The sequence below is a fragment of the Miniopterus natalensis genome, chromosome 13 (genome assembly GCF_054644295.1).
Source record: "Miniopterus natalensis isolate mMinNat1 chromosome 13, mMinNat1.hap1, whole genome shotgun sequence".
In the NCBI taxonomy this organism is placed as follows: domain Eukaryota; kingdom Metazoa; phylum Chordata; class Mammalia; order Chiroptera; family Miniopteridae; genus Miniopterus; species Miniopterus natalensis.
In genome coordinates this window covers 55,140,107-55,165,602 of record NC_142093.1, presented here as the reverse complement: position 1 = coordinate 55,165,602, position 25,496 = coordinate 55,140,107, and the positions used below count along the sequence as shown (strand labels likewise).

At 41.0% G+C, this 25,496-nt stretch overlaps 1 protein-coding gene across 1 annotated transcript in view; it reads right to left on the bottom strand.

The window, feature by feature from the left end:
• Positions 1-25,496, bottom strand: part of NPHP1 (nephrocystin 1) — a 53,448-nt gene that overhangs the window by 23,904 nt on the left and 4,048 nt on the right. The window contains exons 3-13 of the mRNA XM_016222754.2: positions 23,176-23,236; positions 22,587-22,711; positions 19,446-19,665; positions 17,214-17,315; positions 14,170-14,267; positions 13,389-13,431; positions 12,438-12,534; positions 11,060-11,154; positions 9,429-9,557; positions 6,510-6,584; positions 1,173-1,283 (exon numbers count right to left, since the gene is read on the bottom strand). Of these exons, the coding sequence (XP_016078240.2) occupies positions 1,173-1,283; positions 6,510-6,584; positions 9,429-9,557; positions 11,060-11,154; positions 12,438-12,534; positions 13,389-13,431; positions 14,170-14,267; positions 17,214-17,315; positions 19,446-19,665; positions 22,587-22,711; positions 23,176-23,236 (1,156 nt within the window). The remainder of the gene's footprint in view (positions 1-1,172; positions 1,284-6,509; positions 6,585-9,428; positions 9,558-11,059; positions 11,155-12,437; positions 12,535-13,388; positions 13,432-14,169; positions 14,268-17,213; positions 17,316-19,445; positions 19,666-22,586; positions 22,712-23,175; positions 23,237-25,496) is intronic.

The following is a 25,496-nucleotide window of genomic DNA, read 5'->3' as shown; positions in this document are numbered from 1 at the left end:
TGACCATATGTCCCATCTAGCTATTGAGATACAGATGAACATTTTGAGTGGGGCCTCAGGAAACATTTTTTATGGGAATAGATTGCTTTATTTTTTTCACCTTCTAACCTCTTAGTTATATTTAGGATTACAGGAAATAGCCGTTGAATTGTGGCACATTTCATCTAGGTATAAATTTTATATTATCTGCCAGGTAACCTTGAGACCTTGAGATATGGCTTTGTTGCCACTATTTAGTTTCTATATATATGCAGCTTACACCCAACATGAGGTTGTTTTGCTTCTTTCAAAAGGGGATTGTTTTTTTTCCCTTTAGTCACAAATCATGACACAATAGTAAGCTTTCCTGCTGTTGCCTAGTAATTATCGATTTTTTTCTTTTCACCTTAACACCTGCCGCCCCTGGCAACCACCAATCTGTTCACTGTATCTATGAGTGTGTTTGTGTTTTTTTAATTCCATATATAAGTGCAATGATATGGTATCTGCCTTTCTCTGTCTTATCTCACTTAGCATCATGTCCTTGAGGAGCATCTATGTTGTTGCAAATGTCAAGATTTCATTCTGTTGTATGTATGTACCACACTTTCTTTATACAATTGTCTATTCATGAACACTTAGGTTGCTTCCATGTCTTGGCTATTGTAAATAATGCTGCAATAAACATAGAGATACATACATCTTTTTAGAATTAGTGTCTTGGATTTCTTCAGATTAAATACCCAGAAGTGAAACTGCTGGGTTATATGGTAGCTATACTTTTGATTTTTTTTGAGGACCCTCCATACTGTTTTCCATTGTGGCTGCACTAATTTAAAATTCCCACCAATAGGGCACCAGGGTTCCCTTTTCTCCACTTCCTCACCAACACTTGTTACTTCTTGTCTTTTTGATGACAACCATTCTGATAGTGGGAGGTGATATTTTGTGGTTCTGATTTGCATTTCCCTGGTGATTAGTAATGTTGAGCATTACACTTTAATTTTAAATGCTACTGAATAAGTGGCAGTACATATAATACTAAAACCACTAATTCCCATTCCTCAAGGGTTAAAATTCTATTACATACAAAAATCTCAATTCTTTTACTTGTGAATACAAGCTTTTTTTAAAAAAACAAAACTTCCTTTTTAACTGATTCATGAGAAAGCCGTATTTGTTAACTGACATACATTGCGAATGTAAGAAATTCCAAGTTCAAATAATATTCCAAGATCTGGAGATGAAGAATTGGACCTGATGAAACAATCACCATCAAGCAAGCACGGCAACGTGCCAGTAACCTGAAACAATAAGAAAACTAACGTTACCAATAAAAATTAAAACTGGGGGGAGGTTTCAGCTACATTCACCTTTGATGGTTTATGCCTTTGCCTCATAGTAAAGGGTACTGTAAGGATTACAGAAGATAATACACTGGGTTAGAGCTGCATAAACGCAGGTATTGTTATATGTGCATAGGTTTCTTCTCTAGTACCATTCAGTTCCCACAATACCTAAGAAGAATGCCTTGCACTTAACTGATGCTTAACTTCAAACAAAGTAACAAATACCTATTATTTATCCTTCCAAACAGTTCATCTTTATATCTGAGAAGACATTAGAAAGCTCCACTCTAAACACTTCATATACACAGACAGGCCACGTCAGAACTAGAAAGCGTTGTGCCAAATACAAGCAGCAGGTGCTTAGAGGAACACAGGGACTTCCAGGAGTTGTATTCAAGACAGGTGTGGACACACACAGCACACAAGCGTGAGGGCCATGCCTCTGCCACCGAATCTCTGTCTTGCTTTCAGATCTTCTGATGCCATAGAAGGGGTTAATGCAGGTTCTTAGAGGGCAGTGACACTGGAATTCATATGGCAGGGAAGTAAATACTAAAGCAATGAACAGTTAGAGGAAGAAAAAGTGAAATAAACTACAGACAACTAATCTTATCAAAAGCACACAGAAATCATAAAAATAAAATATAATTATAATGCACGAGATGATCCTAAATATGGCTGCATATGTATGTACTTATATTTAGAGAGAGAGAAAGGAAAAAGGGCCGTGGCAGCTGTCAGTGGGAGCTGGGGTGGTCGCACAGCTAGGCCATGGCTTCTCCTACTGACTGTAAACATTTCACGGAACACCAGCATTAGAACAGACTTCTCTGTGACTAGGATGGAACAGGACAGAGACAGGACCACTTTATAACCATGTCTGAACACAGACAGAAACAAACAGAAAAAAACAACAACAAAAATGATCAAGCATGGCCCTCTCCCAGCTAACATCAGTGACTGCTGTTCCCTTTCAAGCAGAGTTTTAAGCTCATTTGTTCCTCCTGCATCCCAGATAAAACATGTTAAGACAGATTCCAAGATGGCAGTAGATTGAGTGGAAGCTAAACTGACACTCTCTCAGGACAAAACTGAAATTGCAACTAAAATTTGGAAAAACCATCTGAATAATCAACTGAAGACCAGCTGGAGAGCACCCTCATAACCAAGGACGTAAAGCAGAGACCACATAGAGACCGGTAGGAAGTGCAGAGGCATGAGAGGGCTGGTGGGGCTCCCACAGGCGGTGGCTGCATGCCTGGAGGGTTATATCAGCTGTGGGGGGGTTCCCACTGAGAACTCTGGGGTCTAAATCCTAAGCCCAGAGCACCAGAACTGAGAAAGGTCCCCACATAACATCTGGCAGTGAAAAGAAGTGGGGTTTCCTTCTGCCAGGGAGAGATGGCTGGTTATGCAGGCACCCTCTTAAACGGCCAACACACAAAGTTTCACTTGCAGCCACTCACCTTGGGAAACGGCAGTGGGAGGGCAGAGTAGACTAGAGCTGTGTGACGAGAATTCAGGATTGCTGGCTTTGGGGATAGAGCTCAGACGACAGCCATCTAGATTCCTGTGCAGAGTCATTCCCCATATGGCAGAGGACATGTTTCTCAGGGAGACATTTACCATCCAAGCAGCTTCAGCCTGGGGAGGGGAGCAATTGCCTCACCCTGTTGAAAAACCTCTCACCCCACCCTGTGGAGTTTCTACAGCTTGAGGCTCATTAAGAAACTGAGTAACAATCAGCCTCTAGGCATTCTGAGTCTTTGCCTGATTTGCTTCTGGACCAAGAGCTTGGGAAAGCAGGCCTTGGTGTACATCTTGGTCCTGTCCAAACACACCCAGCCCCAGCAAAGGGAACCACGAGCTGTGGAGTGCAGAAAGCTTAAAACAGGATACTCAAGGCCAGTCACAAACAGTGTCTGACACTGCCCTGCACCAGAGACCATCCAAAAGACTGGGAGTACTACCAGATCTACCTAATACATAGAAACAAATTCAAACAGGAAGCCAAAATGGGAAGACAAAAAATAAGCCCCAAATGACAGAACAAAAGAATTCTCCAGAAGAAGAGCTAAATGAAATGGAGATAAGCAATCTATCATATATAGAGTTTAAAATACTGATCATAAGGATGCTCAACACCATGAGAAAAGATATGGAAACTATGAAGGAAATTAAGAATGACATTGTAGGAAAAAATCAACAATATTGGAAGGAATAAACAACAGATTAGGGGAAGCCAAGGATAGGATCACTGAATGAGAAGACAAGGTAAGGAAAAATCAATCAGAGAACCAAAAAGGAAAACAATTCAAAAACAGGTCCTAGCCAGTTTGGCTCAGTGGTTAGAGAGTTGGCCTGTAAACTGAAGGGTCCCGGGTTCAATTATGGCCAAGCGTACTTACGTTGGTTGCAGGCTCAATACCTGGCCAGGTCAGGACAGGTGCAGAAGCAACCAATCGATATCTCTCTCTCACATATATGTTTATCTGTCTCTCTCTCTCCCCTCCACTCTCTCTGAAAAGTAATAGAAAAAATATCCTCAGGTAAGGATTAAAAAAAAACACACCAAAAAACCTACCAGGAGGACAGTTTAAAGGAGCTGTGGGACAACATGAAGTGTAACAATATTCACATCATAGTATCAGAAGACGTGGAAACTAAGCAAGGGTTAGAGAACCTGTTTGAAGAGAAATAGCAGAAAACTTCCCTAACCTGGTCAAGGAAAAAATCACACATGTTCAGGAGGCACAGAGAGTCCCAAGCAAAAAGAACCCAAAGAGGTCCACACCCAGACACATCATAATTAAAATGCCAAAAATTCAAGACAAAGAGAGAATCTTAAAGGCAGTAAGAATAAAGCAATCTGATACCTACAAAGGAGCTTCCATAAGGCTGTCAGCTGCTTTCTCATCAGAAACTCTATAGGCCAGAAGAGAATGGCATGAAGTATTCAAGGTAATGAAAAGCAAGGATCTGAAACCAAGACTACTCTATCCAGCAAGGCTATCATTCAAAAGAGATGGTGAAATAAAGAGCTTCCCAGGCAAAAAAAGGCTAAAGGAGTTTATCACCACCAAACCAAAATTGCAAGAAATGTTAAGGGGACTGCTGCAGTAAGAAGTACAAATAGAAAGAAAGAGAAACATAGGCATAAAGAAATAAAATGGCAATAGATAAGTACCTATCAATAATAACCTTAAATATAAATGGATTAAATGTTCAATCAAAGGACATAGGGTAGCTGAATGGATATGAAAACAAGATCCAAATACATGTTGCCTACAAGAGACCCACCTCAGAACAAAAGACTCACACAGGCTGGAGAAAGAAGAAAAAAAAAACTTCTAGAGGACTTTAAAGGAGAGATCCACAGCAATACAGTCACAGTAGGGGATTTTAACACCCCACTAACTTTACTGGATAGATAGATCTTCCAGACAAAAAAATCAACAAGGAAATAGTGATTCTAAATGAGACACAAGATTAGATGGATTTAATTGACATTTACAGAACATTTCACCCTAAAGCTGCAGAATATACATTCTCCTCAAGGGCACATGGCACCTTCTCAAAGGCAGACCACATGTTAGAATACAAAACAAGACTCTACAAGTTCAAGAAGACTGAAATCATATCAAGTATCTTCTTAGACATTTATACCATGGAACACTATGCAGCAGTAAAACAGAAGGACCCCTTACCCTTCGAGACAGCATGGTGGGACCTGGAGAGTATTACGCTAAGCAAAGTAAGCCCGTCAGAAAAAGACAAGTATCATATGATCTTACTCATATGTGGAATCTAACGAACAAAATAAACCGATGAAAAAATAGATCCAGAGACATAGAAGCATGGAACAGAGCGACGAATCTCAGAGGGAAGGCAGGGATGGGTGAGTGGGTGGGTGGGGAGAGATTAACCTAAAAACTTATATGCATATATGCTGGACACAGAAAATAGTGTGGTGAAGGCCTGGAGCGCGGCCGGTGCAGGGTGAAGGGGATCAATGTGGGGAAAAGGGGATATCTGTAATACTTTCAACAGTAAAGATAAGTTAAAACAAAAACAAAGCAAACAAAACATGTATTAAGATAGCAAATTATAGAATTGCTCCAGTTTCTGAGAGTGCCCAATTCAAAGCTTCACTAGATTCTCAAAATCCTAACACAAGGTCTAATCCCATAACAAGCTCTTCCTAACATCCCTTTCCTGGTTCGCCATGTTGGATGTTTTCTCTTCTTGCAGAAAGCACCAATAAATACACTTTAACTACAAAATAACATAGACATCTTCATCTTCACTGCCCTCTATGTTGTACTGATTCAGTTGTTTGAAACCTCCTGGCTGCACTCCAGGCCTTTTTGTTCCAATCCTAACAGTCCCTGAATGCAATGGACCAGTACCCGAGGCATCACCCTTGATTTTTATCTGAAGAAAGTACAGCTTGCGTTTACACAGATTTCATTGTTGAAAAACACTTCCTAAATGTCATCTTTATGTTTTCATTTTTCATCAGAGGGCATTTCTTTTACTGTTGAGAGTATTACAGATGTCCCCATTTCCACCCCCTTTGCCTTCCTCCACCTAGCTGCCCTTCTACCCAAGGCCTTCACCACACCATTGTCTGTGTCCAGGGCCTATGCATAAAAGATCTTTAGTTAATCTCTTCCCACCACCCACCACCCCCTCCCAGCTGTCAGTCTGTTCCATGTATCCATGCCTCTGGACGCATTTTGTTTACCAGTTTATTTTGTTCACTAGATAATACATATTAGTGAGATCATGTGACATTTTTCTTTCTCTTTCTGGTTGAATTTGATTAGCATAGTAATCTCCAGGACCATCTATACTGTCGCACGGGGTAAGATCTTCTTTTTTACAGCTGAGTAGCACTCCATGGTGTAAATGTCCCACAGCTTTTTATCCACTCATCTGCTGATGGGCACTTGGGCTGTTTCTAGATCTTAGCTATTGTAAATAGCTCTGATATGAACATGGGGGTGCAAATATTTTTTCTGATTAGTGTTTCAGGATTCTTAGGATATATTCCTAGAAGTGAGATCATGGGTTCAAATTGCAGTTCAATTTTTAATTTTTTGAGGAAACTCCATTGCAAAACACTTAACAAGTAAAAGAAATTCATGTTTCATTCCATTCACTTAACAGATGACTCACCTGGGGAGAAAAGGTCCATGTTTTGGGCTTTTTCGGTTGCCATGTGGCTCTGACTGTATGAATGTTGCTCAGAACCTGAAATGAGATTTTCCCATTTGAAATCATGTAGAAAGCTCTCTGAAACATCACCACTCCCACACCCCAAACGGTTTAGAGTGACTATGTTGTGTGGAGCAGAGGGAGCACGGATCTTTCACTTCTTACTCTGAGCAATTCTGGCATTTCTGTTCTTTTAACATCAAGTACATATACAACTTTTAAAATGATTAACAAAAAACAAGTGTTAAAGCACTTACTTATAAACCATTGAAAGAACTAATGAAATGAATTCAGACTCAGATCTTTGCATTAGTAATAAACGATATTAAGTGAAATAGTTAATATCTGAGATAGAAAAGTAAGTTTCAGGTACAAACGATCTTCTAAGAAACATGACCCAGAAGAGCATTTCATGTGTAGTCCATCATCCTGCCCCTGAGACAGACAAGACTAACAGCTCAAATACACAGTTCCATCTTCTTCAAAATCTCAAGGCCCATAAATTATATTCTTCCTGCAATTTATCTCTTATAAAATGCTACTGCAGAAGTTAGTCCCACAATATACATAAAACAATGAAACATAAAAGGAGCCAAAACTGTAAAAATGAGTTCAAATTCTGTAAAGTTAACGCCAAAATTTACATCTTCCAAAGGAACAGGTGACAATTTTTATTTTCAATAAAAATATTTTATAGCACTTCTAAAACTAAGCTTTAAAAGTAACTAGAAATTACCCCAAACATGTCATTTTAGGTCAAATTCAATTCACTTCCATCTAAGTCCCTACTGGTAGGCAGTTAGCAGTATCTTATGGACAGCCAAGTGATTTTCAAAAAAATCCAAGAAGGAACACTTTCAAGATCTTTTTATGAGGCCAGCATTATCCTAATTCATAAACCAAATAAAGACACTACATAGAAAGAGAATTACCAGCCAATGTCCCTGGTAAGCATAGGTGCTATAATCCTCAAAAAAATATTAACAAATCAGATTAAGCAATATATTAAAAAGATCATACACCATGACCAAGTGGGATTTATTCCAGCGGTGCAAGGCTGGTACAATATTTGCAAATCAATAAACATGATGTATCACATAAACAAATTGAAAGACAAAAATCACATGATCATATAAATAGTCACAGAAAAAGCATTTGACAAAATACAACACCCATTTTTGATAAAAATCTCAGCAAACTGGGAATAGAGGGATCATACCTCAACATAATAAAGGCCATATATGAAAAACCTACAGCTAACATCATACTTGATGGGCAAAAACTAAAAGGATTTCCCTTAAGATCAGGAATAAGAGAGGGCTGCCCTCTTTCACCACTCTTATTCAACATAGTACTGGAAGTCCTAGACACAGTGATCAGACATGAAGAAAAAACAAAAGGCATCCAAATTGGAAAGGAGGAAGTGAAACTGTCATTATTCACAGATGACATGATATTGTAAATAGAAAACCCTAAAGACTCCACTAAAAAACTAAGAGATTTAATAAATGAATTTGGCAATGTAGCAGGATACAAAATTAACATCCACAAATTGATGGCATTTTCTTTCTTATTAAATATATCTTTTACTGATTTCAGAGAGAGGGATGAAGAGCGATAGATAGAAACATCAATGAGACAGTCATTGATCGGCTGCCTCCTGAATGCCCCTGAATGGGGATCGAGCCTGCAACCTGGGCATGTGCCCTGACCAGGAATCGAACCTTTATCTCCTGGATCCTAGGTCGATGCTCAACTGCTGAGCCACGCCCAGCCGGGCTCTCTCTCTCTCTCTCTTTTTAAATTTACTTCTTCAGTCTTACTAATTAGGCATCTCAAGTTTATTAAGCTTCTCAGAGAAAAAACTTTTGCCTTTTCTGATTCTCTCTCCATTTGTTTCCTATTTCATTAGTTCCTACTCCCACCTTTACTACTCCCTCTGCTCTGTTTCCTTCTGGTCTAACTCACTCTCCCTTTCCATTCCTGAACTCATAGGCTGGATCACTGATTTTAAACCTTCCTCCCTGTTTGGCAGTATATGAAATTAAAGCTCTAAATTTCCATCTAAGCACCGCTTAAGATGTTGTCTCACAAACAAATCATTTTAATCTCACCAAGGATGTTTTTATTAATTTTAGAGAGAGAAAGGGAAAGAGAAAGAAAGAGAAACATTGATGTGAGAGAGAAACATCAATCGGCTGCCTCCCCTATGCACCTCAACCAGGAATGGACCCCACAACCTAGGTATGTACCCTGACCAGGAATCAAACCCGCAGCCTTTTGGTGCATGGGATGATGCTCCAACCAACTGAGCCACCCGGCCAGGGCCAAATCAATTGATTTTTTTAGGAGTCATTTATATTCTTTGTTTGGTACTGAGTAAAATATATTCTCCAAGGTTCAGGGAGGAGTCAAGTGGGAAAGGACACAAGGAAGCTCTGTAAGGGAGAGGAATGCTCCACATCCTGACTGGGGTGCGGGCTATACAGGGATGTGCGTTTGTCAGGAATGCAACTCTGTGCACATAAGTCCTGACCTATACAACTCTAGAGGGAGGCAGGCCTAGTGCCTTTTGTAGGTGAAAACTCTAAGGCTCAAAAGAGCTAACTGTGATATGTGAGCCAACGTAACACACGTGACTACTGAAAGAGCCAGAGTGAAGCCCATGTCATCAGAGCCCACGGGTTTGCACTCTACCACGTATTACCTTATAAGTATGTACACATGCATATACATACACAAATACACATACACATACGAAGAAAGAGGGACTGAGAGAAAGACACAGAATCAGACAGGCCCCTCCAAGGACATGTTTAACGTGACGCTAAAAAACTTTTCCATCCTGATGTGAGCCGCCGTGCTCCTCAGCAAGCTCACCTTACTGCCATCAAACAGACAGAGGCGCACGTGTCTGCTGAGAACCTGGATGCTCACTCCCGGAACTGGAATCATCTTACAGCTCCAGAGCGTGAGAATCAACGAGACACGACTTGCCCTTGACCGAATCTGAGAGAAAAATTACAGAAAAGGTTTACTTTTGTGACTAAGACGACAAATTCATTTTCAAAGAAATTTTCATAAATACATAAGAAAATGTACATTAGAATAATGTACAAATAATAAAAGGAAAACTTTTACACACAAACATACACCCACAAGAAAACCATCAATAGTATGATTAATTTAAGTCAAAATTTTAGGTAAGTTTTCTATGAACATTTATATTTGAAGTATTTGCATTTTGGAGGAAATGTGAAAAACTGAGGAGAGCAGCCCGTACAATCTGGTAACGTGCGTGCCAACCGAGGAATCGTGTCCTTGGGGCTCACGCACATGGTCACGCCTCCACAGTGGGGGTGACGGTAGACGGTGTCGCCAGCGTCCGTAGTCGCCAGCTCCTCCCCAGTTTAATTACAAGCACTGAGCTACACTGTTCCTTAGCTGCTTATACAGGTGTTTTGACAGAGAGAAGGCACGGACCATGGGATGTGACTGTTCTGTTCTCCTTCATGGGTACAGTGTAGAATGTTCACAGATAAATTGGCATCTGGTTTCTAATTTAAGAACATCTTCCATTCTTAACATTCTGCTTTATGGTCATGGTTCCTTCCTTTTAAATAACATGTCATTGATAAAATAATACAACATCTAAAAGCCTGTCACCTTTTCCATTTAAGAAATGAGAGCTGGGTAAAGCTCATAGAATTAAATACCATTTATTTCAGTACTCCAGTACTAGCACACTAAACAGACCAAATACAATATCTTTGTTGACTGCAATAAAAGATATTTAATACAAAGAAGGTTCCAGGCAATGCTCGCGTTGAGAGGGAAAATGGCACTAAGTCTGTGCTACTCTTCCACACAAAACCTGCCCACAGTGGGTCTATACTCCCCCTGAGGCTCTGGGGGAGGGAGGGACAGAAAGTGGAAGGTAAACAGGAAGGTAAACAGCTCCAATGCGGTGCTGCTCTGCTGAAGCTGGAGAGTAGGAGGAAATCAAGAGTGTTTCCTACTTCAACTACTGGTGATACAGGAATCCTTTACTCTAAGGAATCCCAAAAAAGTATAATCAGAAAGTACTCATTCCTACTTAGTTAACATAATATTACTACTACTACTGATAGTAATCATGGGAACACTGAGTTATCATCATGAGCCGGGCACTGTTCTCTGCCCTTCACACACCCAATTTTTGCAATAACTCTATGTGGAAAGGATTATTATTCCCTTTTCACAGGTGAAGAAACTGAGACAAAGAACAACTGAGACAGTCACTATTTCCTTTGTGACAATGAGAGAAGAGAGCAGTGGAGGAGAGAAACAAAATAAAGTCACCAAGTAGCCAAGTTTTGTCTTAGCTGTGAAACCATCCCTGAGTACTTCAAAATCACAATACAGAAACCATTTCTCTGTTTCCCATAACACATTGATCAATTTACATGTTACTGGCATAATGGCAACCATGACACAATCTGGAAACCTTGTACCTTAGTTACTATATTTACCGTGCCTGACTTAGCATCCCACAGGAGATCCCTGAAGGCCAGCTGTGAAGGAGTAAGCTCCGGCTGTAAGAAGGTACTTGCTCGAAACTGAGCCCCTGCAAAAATAATTATTTTCTTACAAAGAAAGAAATTAAATTCAAAACCAAAATTACATGATTTTTACGCTACAAACTTAGGAAAAAGACATCCAATAGGTCCAGCTGCTTCCTGGGAACCGGTTTCCTAAGACAGAGGCACCAACAGGGATTTATAGACAAAAACAGCAGAGGAAATACGAAGATGGAAACACAAGAGCTGATCGCCAAGCTGCTTAAAGAAGGACCTGAAAGACTCTTAGGCCAATAACATGCCCATGATGAAGATGATCCATTCAAACATTTTTGTAAGATTTGGGAAAGCTGTAAATATTTTTTGGAAATTTAGAAAAACATATAAACATTAATTTCACTTCTTAAGACAAAACCACTTTTATACTGTTCTTCCAAACTTTAATCATGAAGACTACTTATTGAAATATCATATATTCATTTGAGGAATCATCTTTGAGCTCCTACCCTGTGCCAGGTACTATGCTAGGACCTGGAAATCCAAATGAGAAGAGTGAAATATAGCCCTGCTCTCATTCATTTACAGTTGAGTGGGGTAACCATTTAAAAAATAAGTAGATAAGAGAATAAATAATATAATCTGACCCAGACCCATAACGGCTGCTCAGGTGGATGGGAGTAGAGGGAATCTACATGACTCAAGGAAGCCTTCTGTGGGAAAGTGGAATTTACTGAGACCCAAGGAAGAGAAGGAGCAGGGGGGGGGCATTCACGGGGCTCAGAGGGGCCTTCCCAGCAGGGGAGCTTCAAAGCAGCCCTTCCACAGGTAACTCCACAGCTTGGGCATCAGGCAGCCCCCCCACCATCGTTCCTCTTTAAAATGCACTTACGGACAAATGTCAGGTAGAGGGAACTCGGAGAACAGTCAAGAAAACAGAAAAGGTGAAGGGAGGTAGCTGGAAAAGTCTTGCTGTGAAGAAAAGCAGAGAAAGGGACAGGGCTGGAGAGGCTGGCTCAGGGGGGGAGGTACTAGGCTGCCAGTACCACTGATGAGGGAAGGGCGGGGGGCAGCGAAGATATAGGAAAGGCTGACAATTAAGAGTCATGTTTCTGGAATAAAGAAAAGAGGCTGGAGCCCAGAGCACAGGGAGACAGGCTGGCCTGTGATCAGATCAGGGTCCTTCCTCCACTGTCACGGAGATGAGGAAAAGATGAGCACCAATGAGATGTGAGGTTCACCACCTTTTTAAGCAACTTGTTTTTGGCTAACACAAGGAAATTAGACTCAAACCTTAACTAAAGGTCTGTGGTGGCTGGGAGACACCTGTTACCTTCCTCCAGAAGCTGGAAGAGTGTGGAAGGCCTGAATCCGGCAGGAATAGCTCCCATCGTGGTCAACACATCAACAGTGTTTTTCTGCTGAAGATGCTAAAAACAAATTGATTCGCTGTTTTCATTCGTGTTTCCCTCACCTCTACAATACTCTCATTATCATTATAGCAACTGCAACCCAGAAAAGGAAAACACAATGTGCAGATGTTACTAAACAAACACAGTAAGTTAACCTCAAGTTCCTGAGAGGAGGCCACCACTGAATCCTGGTGTCTCCCAAGACCCTAAGCCCTGCACCATGCCCAGTGGGCAGAGCCCTGTGCTCCTGCACATCCCTCATCAAAGTGTCCTCCCTCCTGTCCCATCCCACAATGTACTGCCAAGCAACAAACCAGTTAATATCATAAACTGATATACATTGACAATTCGATGGCTTTTTTGTGTGTGTATGTATATATATATGTGTACACGACACCCACACCCACACAAGCATGTCCATGTAAGTAAGACCCAGGGTAAAAAGTCAAAAAGGATAGTCACTAAACTGTTAATGGTGGTTACTTATGGGGGGAGTCAATTTTCATTTTGTTATGTAATTTTTAAAATGATATGATTATGGATAATTTACTTTTTTGAGCTTTCTGGAATTTTTCATATTAACTAAAATTTAACAGCAGTCTTTACCCAAATGATAGAAAATTCAGCCAGAATCAGTGAGAGATATTACTAAGCCCTCAAATCTACTCTCCTTACAGAAAAGACATAATGAGAAAAGCTACCTAGACCACAGGCTCACTAAACCAGAAGCGTATGTTTCGTGCTCTGTACAGTCCATGCCCTGCACCCTCTTTCAGATCCAACGCTATCTTCAAAAGTCCCATCCTGTTCTGAATCTGAACTCCAGCAGAACTACTAGGTGAGACATCACTGACAAGACAGGAGATACCAACCTCTGAGAGAGCTTTCTGGACAGCACTCCAATGAGAATCGGTTCTGGGAGACAAAACGGCAAGGTGAGTGCACAGACATTCACTTGGTTAGGGAACTTCATTAACCAAAGAACAAAGCACATAACTGTCAGTAAGTCGTTTTTTTTCTTTTCCAAAATTTCGAGAGAGCAGGTGTGTTTTTAAAATATGTTTTTATTGATTTCAGAGAGAGGAAGGGAAAGGAAGAGAAAAAGAGAAGCATCAATGGTGAGAGAGTAATTGATCAGCTGCCTCCTGCATGCCCCCTACTCGGAATCAAGCCCACAACCCTAGCATGTGCCCCAACCAGGAATCTCAAACTCTTGGCTCATAGGTCGATGCTCAACCTCTGAGCCATGCTGGCCGGGTGGTGGGGGTTTTTTAAGAAAGGGGAGGGGAGGGGAAGAGGGGGGGACATCAATTTGTTGTTCCACTTATTTATGCATTCACTCTTGTATGTGCCCTGACCAGGGATTAAACCCACACCCTTGGCATATCTGGATGATGCTCTAACCAACTGAGCTACCAGGCCAGGGCTGTCATGAGTTCAGAAAAACCTACAGTATCCAGATGAAACCAAGAAAGAATAATCATGAAACTCAAGTAGAAACGACCTTTAAGCAAATAGGAACATGAAAAGCACTGTTCGCAAACTGCAAGCTGTCTTCCTTGCAAAAAAATTCTCGAATTATTTAGGATAGTAAAAATAAAGTTTCCTAAACCTTTGAAGATTTTACTTTGCTATCCCATCATGCCTCCGTACCTTTGTTCACCTGGCGCGCCCTCTGCTGCCTCACCCCCCACCTCCACATCGCCTTCGCTTCCTTCTTCACTTGACTCTTGGCCTTCCTTAGGACAGGGCTGAAAAATGAGTGAGATACAAGGTGCTTTTTACCTAATGCAAAAATCAACCAATAAAAGACTTTCGGAGAAAATCGAGTGTAGTTGGGAATTGACATGATGGGCGTATAAAAAACAGTGGGGAAGATTTCAACATGTGGTTGGTCATTTCACTGTTTGAAAATTATAAGCATAGAGGTAGAGAGCAAGTTTAATCAAAATAAATTCCAGGTGGAATTTACTCAAATGGAAAAAAGGAAGTAAAGGTAGAAAGAAAAGAGCTCTACGAATAGCACTAGAAGAAAATAATCCTGAGATGGGAAGCCCTTTCCAATTATGATGCCCAAACCAGAAGCCATACATGAAAACAGTGACAGACTTAGCTAATAAAAAATAAACATGGCTGAAAGTCAACAAAAAGAACATCTGTCACAAATTTCCAAGAGTTAATATCTTTATTATTAAAATATTACAAAAACTCTAATAAATCACTAAGAGTTTTTAAAATCCCTTAGAAAAATGGTCAAAAGAACTGAAAAGGCAATTTACAGAGAAGAAACAGAAATGGTCATAAAGCATATGTACAGATGCCCAACCCTGTCTGCAGGACAATGAATGCAAATAAAAACAATCAGAGACTTTTCTGCCTATCACACTGGCAGAAAGACTGGCCACAGCCGTGACTGAAAAATGTGTGGGTAAGTGCATTCTCTCCATACTGCGGTTGGGGTACAAATAGGCCTAACTTTTCTGAAAGGCAAAATGGCAAATTCAATAAAAATATAAAGGTGTAAGCCCTCTGAACCAGCACTGAGCACCGGGGACAACCCATGGGGAACAATGAGGGAGGTCTACAGAGATGCCTGGACGGACTGAGCCTTACAGAGGCTGCGGGATGCCTACCGCTGAATCCCCACTGCTCCTTTTCTAACAGAACCCCTCATTTGAGCAGGGAGCAGGCAAAGAGACTACAGTTTCCAAGCCCTTCTTGCCGCTAGATGTTGGAAAGAACTAAATTCTGATCAGAAAGATATAACTGAAGTTTTTTGTGTAACGTCCAGGGCAGCTCAGGCCTTTTGACTTCTTGGTCCCCTTTCCTTCTCTTTTGTTGCTTGGAATTGTTAAAAGATCTAGCGGTCAACTTTAACTACAGAGATACCCCGGGAGAGCGGCCCCACCTAACCAGAGTGAAACATCAGATGGGCCCCCAGCACCCTTTGACTGCTACCTCCACACCTCTGCCATGCGCTAGAGAAATGTGCTTCAACCTAATTTAAGCCACGATCTGGGGATCTCCTGTAACTCATAGTGGAAGCTAACCATAGCTTCTTTGCCACAAAATTGATAGCTATGATAGGTTGGCAACAACCTAAATGTCCATCTGTGAAACTGGAATACTGTGCTATCACTGAAAAAGGTGAGCTAGGCCTGGACTGTGCTTACGACAGCCACTCGCCACCTGTGGCTGCTGACACTTGAAATGTGACTCCTCCACATTGACATGTGATATTTCAGTTTAAAATACACCCAGGAATTTGAAGACAGCATTACAAAAAAATTTTTTTTTATTATTGATTATATGTTGAAATGGTAATATTTTTGATATGTTGAATAATATAAAATATTAAATATCATGTCAACTATTTCTTTTTACTTTTTTTAAATGTGTGGTATAATGAAAAACATATACTTGGTCTTTAGTCGCAGTTCTTGGCCAGAGTTCCTAAAACTCCTGGAATTTCCTAAGTGACAGGAGTATCTTTTGCTCTTAATAACAAGCCCCTTTCAACCACACTTGAGTTTATGCTAACGAGGGAGTAGGAGGGGGTATACTGTTTGCCAGAGAAACCAACCCTGTGATTAGGGGATTGGAACTTTCATCGCACCTCCTCCCACCTTCAGGGAGCAGAAAGGAGCTGGAGATTGAATTCAATCACCAATGGCCAAGGATTTAATCTCATGCCTATATAATGAAACCTCTATAAAACCCCCTGAAGGACAGCATTTAGGGAGCTTCCAGGCTGGTGACCACTTCAAAGTGCCTGGGGAGGGGGGCACTCCCTCCACCTCCCAATACCTTGCCTTGTGCACCTCTTCCATGTGGCTCTTCCTGAGTTGGGTCCTTCATAATAACGTGATAAACACAAGTACGGTGTTTTCCTGAGTTCAGTAAGTCCCTCTAGCAAATTCTCAAACCTGAGGAGGGCTGTGGGGACTCCTGAATTTATAGCTGGTCACTCACAAGTACCGGTGGCCCCCAAGACTTGTGACTGGCACCTGAAATAGGGCAGTTTGTGGGACTGAGCCCTTAACTTGTGGGGTCTGCTAACTCCAGGAGTTAGTGTCAGAACTGAACTGTTGGACACCTGGTTGGTTTCAGACAACTAGTGTGAAAAACAACACATATTTAGTGTCAGAGAAAAATCAAAGAGTTGGTGTTAGAAGTGGTGTCGGGGGAAAAAGACATCTCAATGTGGTTACTAGAAAATTTTAAATTAATTTGTAGTTTGTGTAGTCTCTATTAAACAGCACTGATCCAGACAGATTATCTATGTATATTGGCATAGAAAATAGCCATGCTATTGCATGAAATATGAAAAATAATAGGTCACAAACATGAATGTACAGGATGTTCATATCCTAGTACAGATCATCTATGTGTGGGAGTGAACACAAAGTTCACTGTGGTTTTGTTTTACCACAAACAATAAACACCTACTAATTTTTCTGATCAGCACTAATCCACAAAGCATCTTCACTGTGAGATAACATTCCAGGACTCGCCTGCATGAGAGCAATCACAGGTCACAGGGCTGTTAACACGGTATTTTCCCTATGTCCCGTCCCTCGACCATGAAAGCAAATTCTACACAAGTCACTCACAGTTGATCCAAGAATACAGCTTGACTTCTATGAAAAGTGAAATGGTGCTGAAGGAGGAAAAGGAAATCATAAACAAGCACTAACCTCCAGGTAGGTTCTGGGAACGAGACCTTTGTTTCCTTCGGCATTCTTAGCCATCCACCAACCATCCGGGTTTTTTTCAATTATAAGGAGAATTTCCCCTTTCTTAAAGAAAAACAAAGCAGTCAATTAAATTTTACCCCTCAAATAGGAATTATCAACATTAAAACTATTTTTTAAAATATAATGAAGGAAAAAGCTATATGATCATATCAATAGATGCAGAAAAAGCATTTAACAAAATCCAGCACCCATTTAGGATAAAAACTCTGTCAGCAAAGTGGGACTATAGGGAACATACCTCAATATCATAAAGATCATATATGACAAACCCATAGCCAACATCATTCAATGGGAAAAACTAAAAGTGTTTCCCTTAAGATCAGGAACAAGACAGGGATGTCCACTTTCAGAAGAGAAGAGTAGAGATGAGATAAGATCAGACAAAACAAGACATAAAAAAAGAAAATATCCTACAAGGCTATATTAATCAAAACAGCATGGTTTTGGCATAAAAACAGACACACAGATCAATGGAAGAAAGCAGAGAGGCCAAAAATAAACCTATGACAACATGGTCAATTAATATATGACAAAGGAGGTGAGAACATACAATAAGGTAAAGATAGTCTATTCAATAAATGGTGTTGAGAATACTGGACAGATATATGCAAAAAAATGAAACTACACACCTTCTTACACAATACACAAGAATAAACTCAAAATAGATTAAAGACTTATATGTTAGAGCTGAAACCATAAAAATCCTAGAAGAAAACATAGGTAGTAAAATCTCAGATATTTCTCATAGCGATATTTTTTCTGATATATCTCTGCAGGCAAGGGAAACAAAAAAATAAAATAAATAAATGAGACTACATCAAACTAAAGTTTTTGCATAGAAAAGGAAACCATTAACAAAATGAAAAGACAACCCACTAATGGAAGAATATATTCACTCATACATCTGAATGGATAATATCCAAAATTTATAAAGAACTTATGAAACACCACCAAAAAACAATCCAATTAAGAAATGAGCAAAGGACCTGCATAGACGCTTCTTCTAAAAGGACATACAGATGGCCAATGGACATGTGAAAAGATGCTCAAAGTCACTAATCATCAGAGACATGCAAATTAAAATCACAATGAAATATCAGCTCATACCTGTCAGAATGGCTACCATCAATAAATCAACAAACAACAAGTGCTGGCGAGGGTGTGGAGAAAAGGGAACCCTCGGGCACTATTGGTGGGAATACAGATTGGTGCAGCCACTGTAGAAAACAGTATGGAGGGTCCTCAAAAAATTAAAAATAGAACTGCCTTATAGCCCAGCAACTCCACTTCTGGGTATATATCCGAAGAAACCCGAAACACTAATTTAAAAGAATATATGCACCTTATGTTTACTGCAGCATTATTTACAATACCTAAGATACAGAAGAAACCCAAGTGCCCATCAATAGATGAGTGGATAAAAAAGCTGCAGTACATATATATACAATGGAATATCATTTGGCCATGAAAAAGAAAACCTTACCATTGGTGACAGCATGGATGGACCAGAAAGTATTGTGCTAATTAAAATAAGTCAGTCAGAGAAAGACAAGTACCATATGATTTCACTTACATGTGGAATCTAAAGAATAAAATAAATAAAATTGAAACAGACTCTTAGACACAGAGAACAGACTGATGGTTGCCAGAGGGAGGGGTTTTGGGGGATGGGTGAATAGGTGAAATAGGATTAAGTAGTACAAAGTGATGGTTACAGAACAGTTACAGGGATGTAAAGTACAGCATAGGGAATACAGTCAATAATATTGTAATAACTATGCACAGTGACAGATGGGTACCTGAAATATCAGGGTGGCTACTTGTAAAGTACATGACTGTCTAACCACTATGCGGTACATCCGAAACGAATACCAAGTAATATTGAATGTAAACTGTAACTGAAAAATACAATTCAAAAAAATAAAGTCATAAAAGGATAATGAGTAAATAAATAAAAAGTAGAAGAGTATTACTCTTTTACCATTTTACTACCATGTAACCTTGATAACAATTTCACAAGACTACTGCCTATTAATCATTATTATGACTTAGTTTATTTAAACAGGTTGGCATCAGGAACATGTAACACAGGTATACAGGCAGTCTCCTCATTCTGTTAGGTGTGCAAGTTGATCTCGAGGTTGGTTAGGCTCCAGCCTTGTGTCTACCTGCCTTAAACGTAAGGTCCCCGGCTTGCTGCGCAGTGAAGTCTCCAACAGCAGTGTAAGCTTTACTTGCTGCCTCTGACTGAGAGTCGTGTTCCTCTTTCCCTTCCTCTTCCTCTTCCGTTTCCTCTTCCTCCCCCTCACTTTCCTCACTTTCTTCTTCGTCATCATCGTCTTCATCTTCTTCAGAAAAATCACCTTCCTCTCTTTCAGTAACTGCCTCAATTCTGCAAAAACACAACTACAATGAGGATCACATGCAATAGTATTTAAGAGCAGATCAAGCCCAGCCAGGTGTGGCTCAGTGGCTGAGTGTCGACCTAGGATCCAGGTGATTAGGGTTCAATTCCTGGTCAGGGCACATGCCCGGGTTGCGGGCCCAATCCCCAGTCAGGGGCGTGCAAGAGGCAGCCGATCAATGACTCTCTCATCATTGATGTTTCTCTCTCTCCTTCTCCTTTCCTCTCTCTGAAATCAATAAAGATATATATTTTTTAAACCCACAAAACTTTAAAACAAAAAAAAAAAAGAGCAGATCAAGCATCTTCTATACATAGGAGGACTGGACCCTATTTCATGCTGAAAATAAAGGAAATAAGGGGAAAGCCCAGCTAATAGTTTCTGCCATCTAGCTAAGAATGGGGACTTGCGGGACTGAGTGGTGGAGTCCTATAGGAGGAAAAGGCAAGTGACAGGGTAGAACATGCACTGGACCAGACGAGAGGAGACGTGTGCGCTAGTCTTGGATTCATCCACTCAGCAGACACTGCTTGAGCTTTAGCACACAGCGCTTAGCACGGGCTCCAAGTTTACATTCTGGCTGTACCCCTCCTCACAGAGTAACAACTATGACTTTCAGGCAGTAAATCATAATAAGCTCTTCATTTCTCATTGATAAAGTGGAGATAATAATAGCACCTGCTTCATGAGGATGAGATGAACTACTGACTCCCAATGTTTGGAACAGTGTCTGCCCCACAACACGCTTTTAATAACAGTCAGCTCTGATGATGCTGGTCCATGTCAGACACAGAGGCTACAAAGGTAAACTAGACACAATTCCCTGTCCTCAAGGAGCTTACAACGAGAATCTAGAAAATGGATAATCACTCCAGAGTTCATTACGTACTACAGCGGAGGTATACACAGGATGCTAAGGAAACACGAGATGGGTACCTAACCTCGACTGCATGGATGGGAATCAGGAAAGACTCAGAATTAGGTATTGAGAGATGAGTTGGTGTTAATCAGGTAAAAGGAAGTAGCAAGGAGAGGGAGGGAGCGGAGAAAGGAGGCTCAAGATCAGGGAACTCAAGGAGGTCATGAACGGCAGGACAAGGCTTGGAGAAACGAGAGGTGAGGCTGCCAAGAGGTGAGCAGCATGCAGCCCACATGGGTGTCATCTCTATGGCAGTCCCTAAGAACAAAGTAAGGGAGGGAAGGATCCACTCTGCACTTTAGAAAGACGGCTACAACGCAGGAACAGACTGCAGGAAGGGTGGAAGGAAAGATGGCTGTTAGAGTGACACATGACAACAGTATGGACTAAGGAAACAGCATGGGGGGGAAGAGAAAGACATTTTGGAAAGATATGAAGAAGGTAAAATGGAAGGTGAGGGAAGGGAGGGGAGTTCATGTAACACTGGGGGGTAAGTCACTAACTCTCTCTGAGCTTTATTCATTCATTCAACAATCTCGAAGTCACCATGTTTTCAGGGCACCTACTGTGTGACACACACTATGAGCTTGGGATATAATAAAACAGGTCCTTGCTCTCCTACAGCTTATATCAGAGAAACTTACCTTTAAAATAATCACTTTTAGGATTTCATTTTATAGTTTGTTTTTTTAGCTGCTTCTTTATCTTATTTGGTAGTGGTTGTTCTGGGTATTACAATATGCATCCCTAATTCATCATGGTCTAGCCTGGATTAATATTACATTTCACCCAAAATGAAAGAACTTTAAGATGAAATCATCCCATTGACCATGCCAGCCCTTTTAGCTACTCCTGTGCCTCTGTTGTCACATACCTGCTTCTGCACAGAATCAATTCTCATTACTTGCAGATTCTGTATTTGTAAATTCATCAACTTGCTAAAACTTGTCTGGTACCCCCAAATTAACACTTTCAGTGCTTTTGTGGTCATTCACAGATGTGTGCAAAGCAGCAAAAAATCTGAGTTGCCCAATGCACATGCTCACAACTGAGGTGGAACAGGCGACATTCTGCCTTCTTGTTTCAGCTCTCATACTGAAACCAAGTGTCCTTTTCCAGTCTATTTAGTGCCAGGGAGTTTGCATTTTTGTGCTTTTTGTTGACAATTCTGCCATTTAAAGTGGCCCCTAATATACTGCTGAAGTGTTCCTCAAAAACAAAAAGCAGGAAGTGTGAGATCCCATGAGAGGTGGAAAGAAGGGAAGTCATAACAGTCATAATTTTGCTCTCAGGTAATTTATCATCTAGTTGGGGAAACAAAGCAGAGATCTGAAAAACTAAAGAAACAAATGTGTGAAAATGTATGAAAATAAAGATCCTGCCTTTAATGTCAATGTTCATATGCAAAAAAAAAATTATTTGGATCATCTACTTGCATATTTCTTCCATTCATAAATAATCTTTAAAAACTGGAGGCAGAAACATGCACCATTTTTCTACTGGAGTGGATGTGAACAGCCTTTGTCAAGTAGAAAGAAATCTTAATGGTCTAAACAAACCCAATTCATGGGAAGCAGAAAATAAAATAAAAACTACTCAGACTCTTCAAATGCTGTTCCCTTGTATTTATACCAGATCCTGAGGAAATGCTAAGGATATAGGTGCGAGGGCTCTAAAATGTCCAGGGATTTCCTGTGCTGAGAATGACAAAGTAGCTGGTATTGGACTTAACCTTCTAACCAGAAACAGCTCTAAAATCTGAACAAACATACAAAACAGCTGTTTAACGTCACTGAACATCAACCAAGCAGGACTGAGGTCTTACATATCTCCTGGGCTCTTGCACTTTCTACTATACTCAGTGAACCATGTCGACAGATCCTCCTATCATGGCCACTTGTTTATATCTATATGTTGTGTCTGTGTCCTGAGTGAATCATTAAAACTATGGCCACGTAACATCTGAAGGAAGGAAGGGGAGACACATACTCAGTTCTACTTTCTCTGCTTATGGACCCGGCAAGTTCCTGCAGCTGGTGGGTCAGCTTGTCCAGGAGACCAAGCACCTCCGCCTTTTCCTGATGACGGTTCCCGACAGGTGCAGGTTCATCGGCCTAGGAGAGAACGAGTACCTTTCACTAAAACTTTGTCTCCTGTTATATTTACTTTAAAAGAAAACTGACTCAATATGTGCCAGCAGACAAAGTAAATACCAGTCCAGACCAGCCCCTCCTTAGAGGAACAAGATGAAGAGAAATGTAGGTGATGGGACTGGAAAGCCAACCAAACGAGAAGTGAGATGAGAACATGCTTTCTGTCTAGTTCCCGTCTCGGTCCCGAAGGCCCTCAGTGGTTGGTAAGGGCTACATTCCAGGCAGAGTGGCTTTGGTCATAAGCACAGGCCCCAATCCCAAGGCCGCCAATCTGGCAGTGAGACCTTGGGAAAGCTGCTCTACCTATGAGCACCTGTTTTCTCATCTGGGAATGGGGGTCACTAGGTTTTCAAGTGGAGGGTCAGTCTGCATGGAAATGTCCGTGCAAAGAGATGTTCTGGAATATGAGTGACTCTAATACTTACTTTGTCCAATTTTTGAAGAGCATTTTTATTGTCATCGATTGCCTGTTTTAATTGGACACATCTAAATTTTTAAAAAGAGAGAAAAAAAGTATTGATTTTCTATTATCAGAACCAGAAAGTTATTTTGTAAAATCATACAGAAGTCTTTAAACAAGCAAGGCTGTTAGCAATCGTATGGCTTATGTGTAAAAATGCTCATGTAAATGCTTTTCCACCCATTATCTCGGGATCCTCACTGGGGCTCTGCAGCCCGGCCCTGAGGTACACAGACGTATGACAACCAAAGCTCAGAGAGCTTATGTGACTACGGGCTTCAGTGTCCGGCCTCTAAAATACGGACAGCACCGGGCTTGAAAATGCCTCTCCCACCCGCTCTAAAATCCACAAGCCTAGGACCCAGCGAGGAGGACACTAAGAATGAGGGTAACAGCTAACAGGGAGTGTGCACCAAGCGGGATGCTAAGTGTTCACAGGCATTGCCTCATTCGACCCCCAGAACCCCCCTCCCTCCAGATGGAGAAAGTGGGGTTCGGAAAGGTGAGCACAGCCGGTCCATGGTAGAGTAACCAAGCAGAGGCAGAGCAAGGATTCTGCAGCTGCCTCATCACATCCCAGTGCACGGCCCCTGTGAATGCAGTCTACCCAGCCACCTAGTGTGTTATTTCACAGACACTCATATCATTTAGCTTAAGTCCTAGACATCCAACTGAGAGGTATGAAAACCACCAAAAATTGGCTACAGCTAGGCTTGCTTAATATATTATTATGTCATCTTATTTATATTCTATTGCATTATATGAATTAAATCACGTCTGTAACATATAAGCTATAAAGAGGAAAGTCAGTCTGAAGGCACTCTAAGGCCTATTATTCAGAGAGAGTGAAGATGTTGATTAAGCTTAGATTTAGTTAAGGTCCTCTTATAATCTACTATTAAATAAGTCTGTTTACAGAGAGTCTGACAGTTAGCTCCCCTATCCTGTACCTCCCCCCTCTCTGCTCTCCCTCGTCACCAGAGGACTCTGCTCTAAAAAAGTTCATGACTTGGGGAGAATTCTAGGTGCTAAAGAACCTCCCTGCACCCCAGATTACAGCCCACCCTACTCTGGCACTGGGGCTCCACAGGCCAAAGGCCCATTCCCAGCCCCTGGAAATCCCTGTATACCAACAGAGAACTTCATTCTCATACAGGGGTAGCACTAGGAGAAAAGAGACCTAGATGTACAACAGTAGAAAAACCCACAATGGCGCTCTAGAACAATCAACCTAGTCTCTCATTCTTAAATAAAATGGATAACCCAAGGGCCACCGGGCGTAAGAAAACCAGCAACATGGAAGATAATACTTAACACTAACCAACATTAAATAAAGGCAACTCAGAGAACAGAAAACTTTGAAAAAAAATCTCCCCCTGGCCGGCATTCTCAGTGGTTGAGTATCGACCCATGAACCAGGAGGTCACGGTTCAATTCCTGGTGGTCAGGGCACATGCCCGGGTTTCAAGCTTGATCCCCAGTAGGGAGCATGAAGGAGCCAGCCGATCAATGGCTCTCTCTCCCTCCCCCTTCCTTTCTCTAAAATCAATAAAAACATATATTTTTTAAATCTCCTAATCATGAAAGTAGTAAGGAGATAATCTGAAAACGGGAACATGATGCTATGGAAAAAGAACAAGGAAAAACACTTGCAAGTTGCCAATCCATCTAATGAAATCAAACATTCCACAGGAAGTTAAAAGAAAAAGTCAAGAGCATCTCCCAGGAGAAAACAAAACGACACAGAAACAAAACTATTAATGGGGTGATAAGAGACCAAGAAAATAGTCCAGGAGGCTCCCTGACTCAAAGGTGTTTCAGGAAGAAAAAGACACACTAAAGTAAAAAACTTACCTTTTAATGAAAGAAAATCTCCCAGAGCTCATGAGAGACACAAGTTTTCAAACTGAAAAGGTGCCCTGGGCCCTGCCCGGTGTCTTAGTTGGTGGGAGTGTCGTCCCATGCACTGAAAGGCTGCGGGTCCAATTCCCAGGCAGGGGACATACCTAGGTTGGGGGTTCAATCCCAAGTTGGGGTGTGTATGGGAAGCAGTGTTTCTTTCAATCTACGTTGCTCTCCCTCTCTCTTTTTTTCTCTCTCCCCCTCTCAAATCAATTTTAAAAACATGTATCCTTGGGTGAGGATTAAAAAAAGAAAAAAGATGCACTAAGGGCGAGCAAGATAAAAACAACAAAGACACCCTGATAAAATTTTAAAACACCCAGGCTGAAGAGAAAAGCCCCAACACGTCAGTTAGAGAGGAATGGTCTTCAAACTTAGCATCAC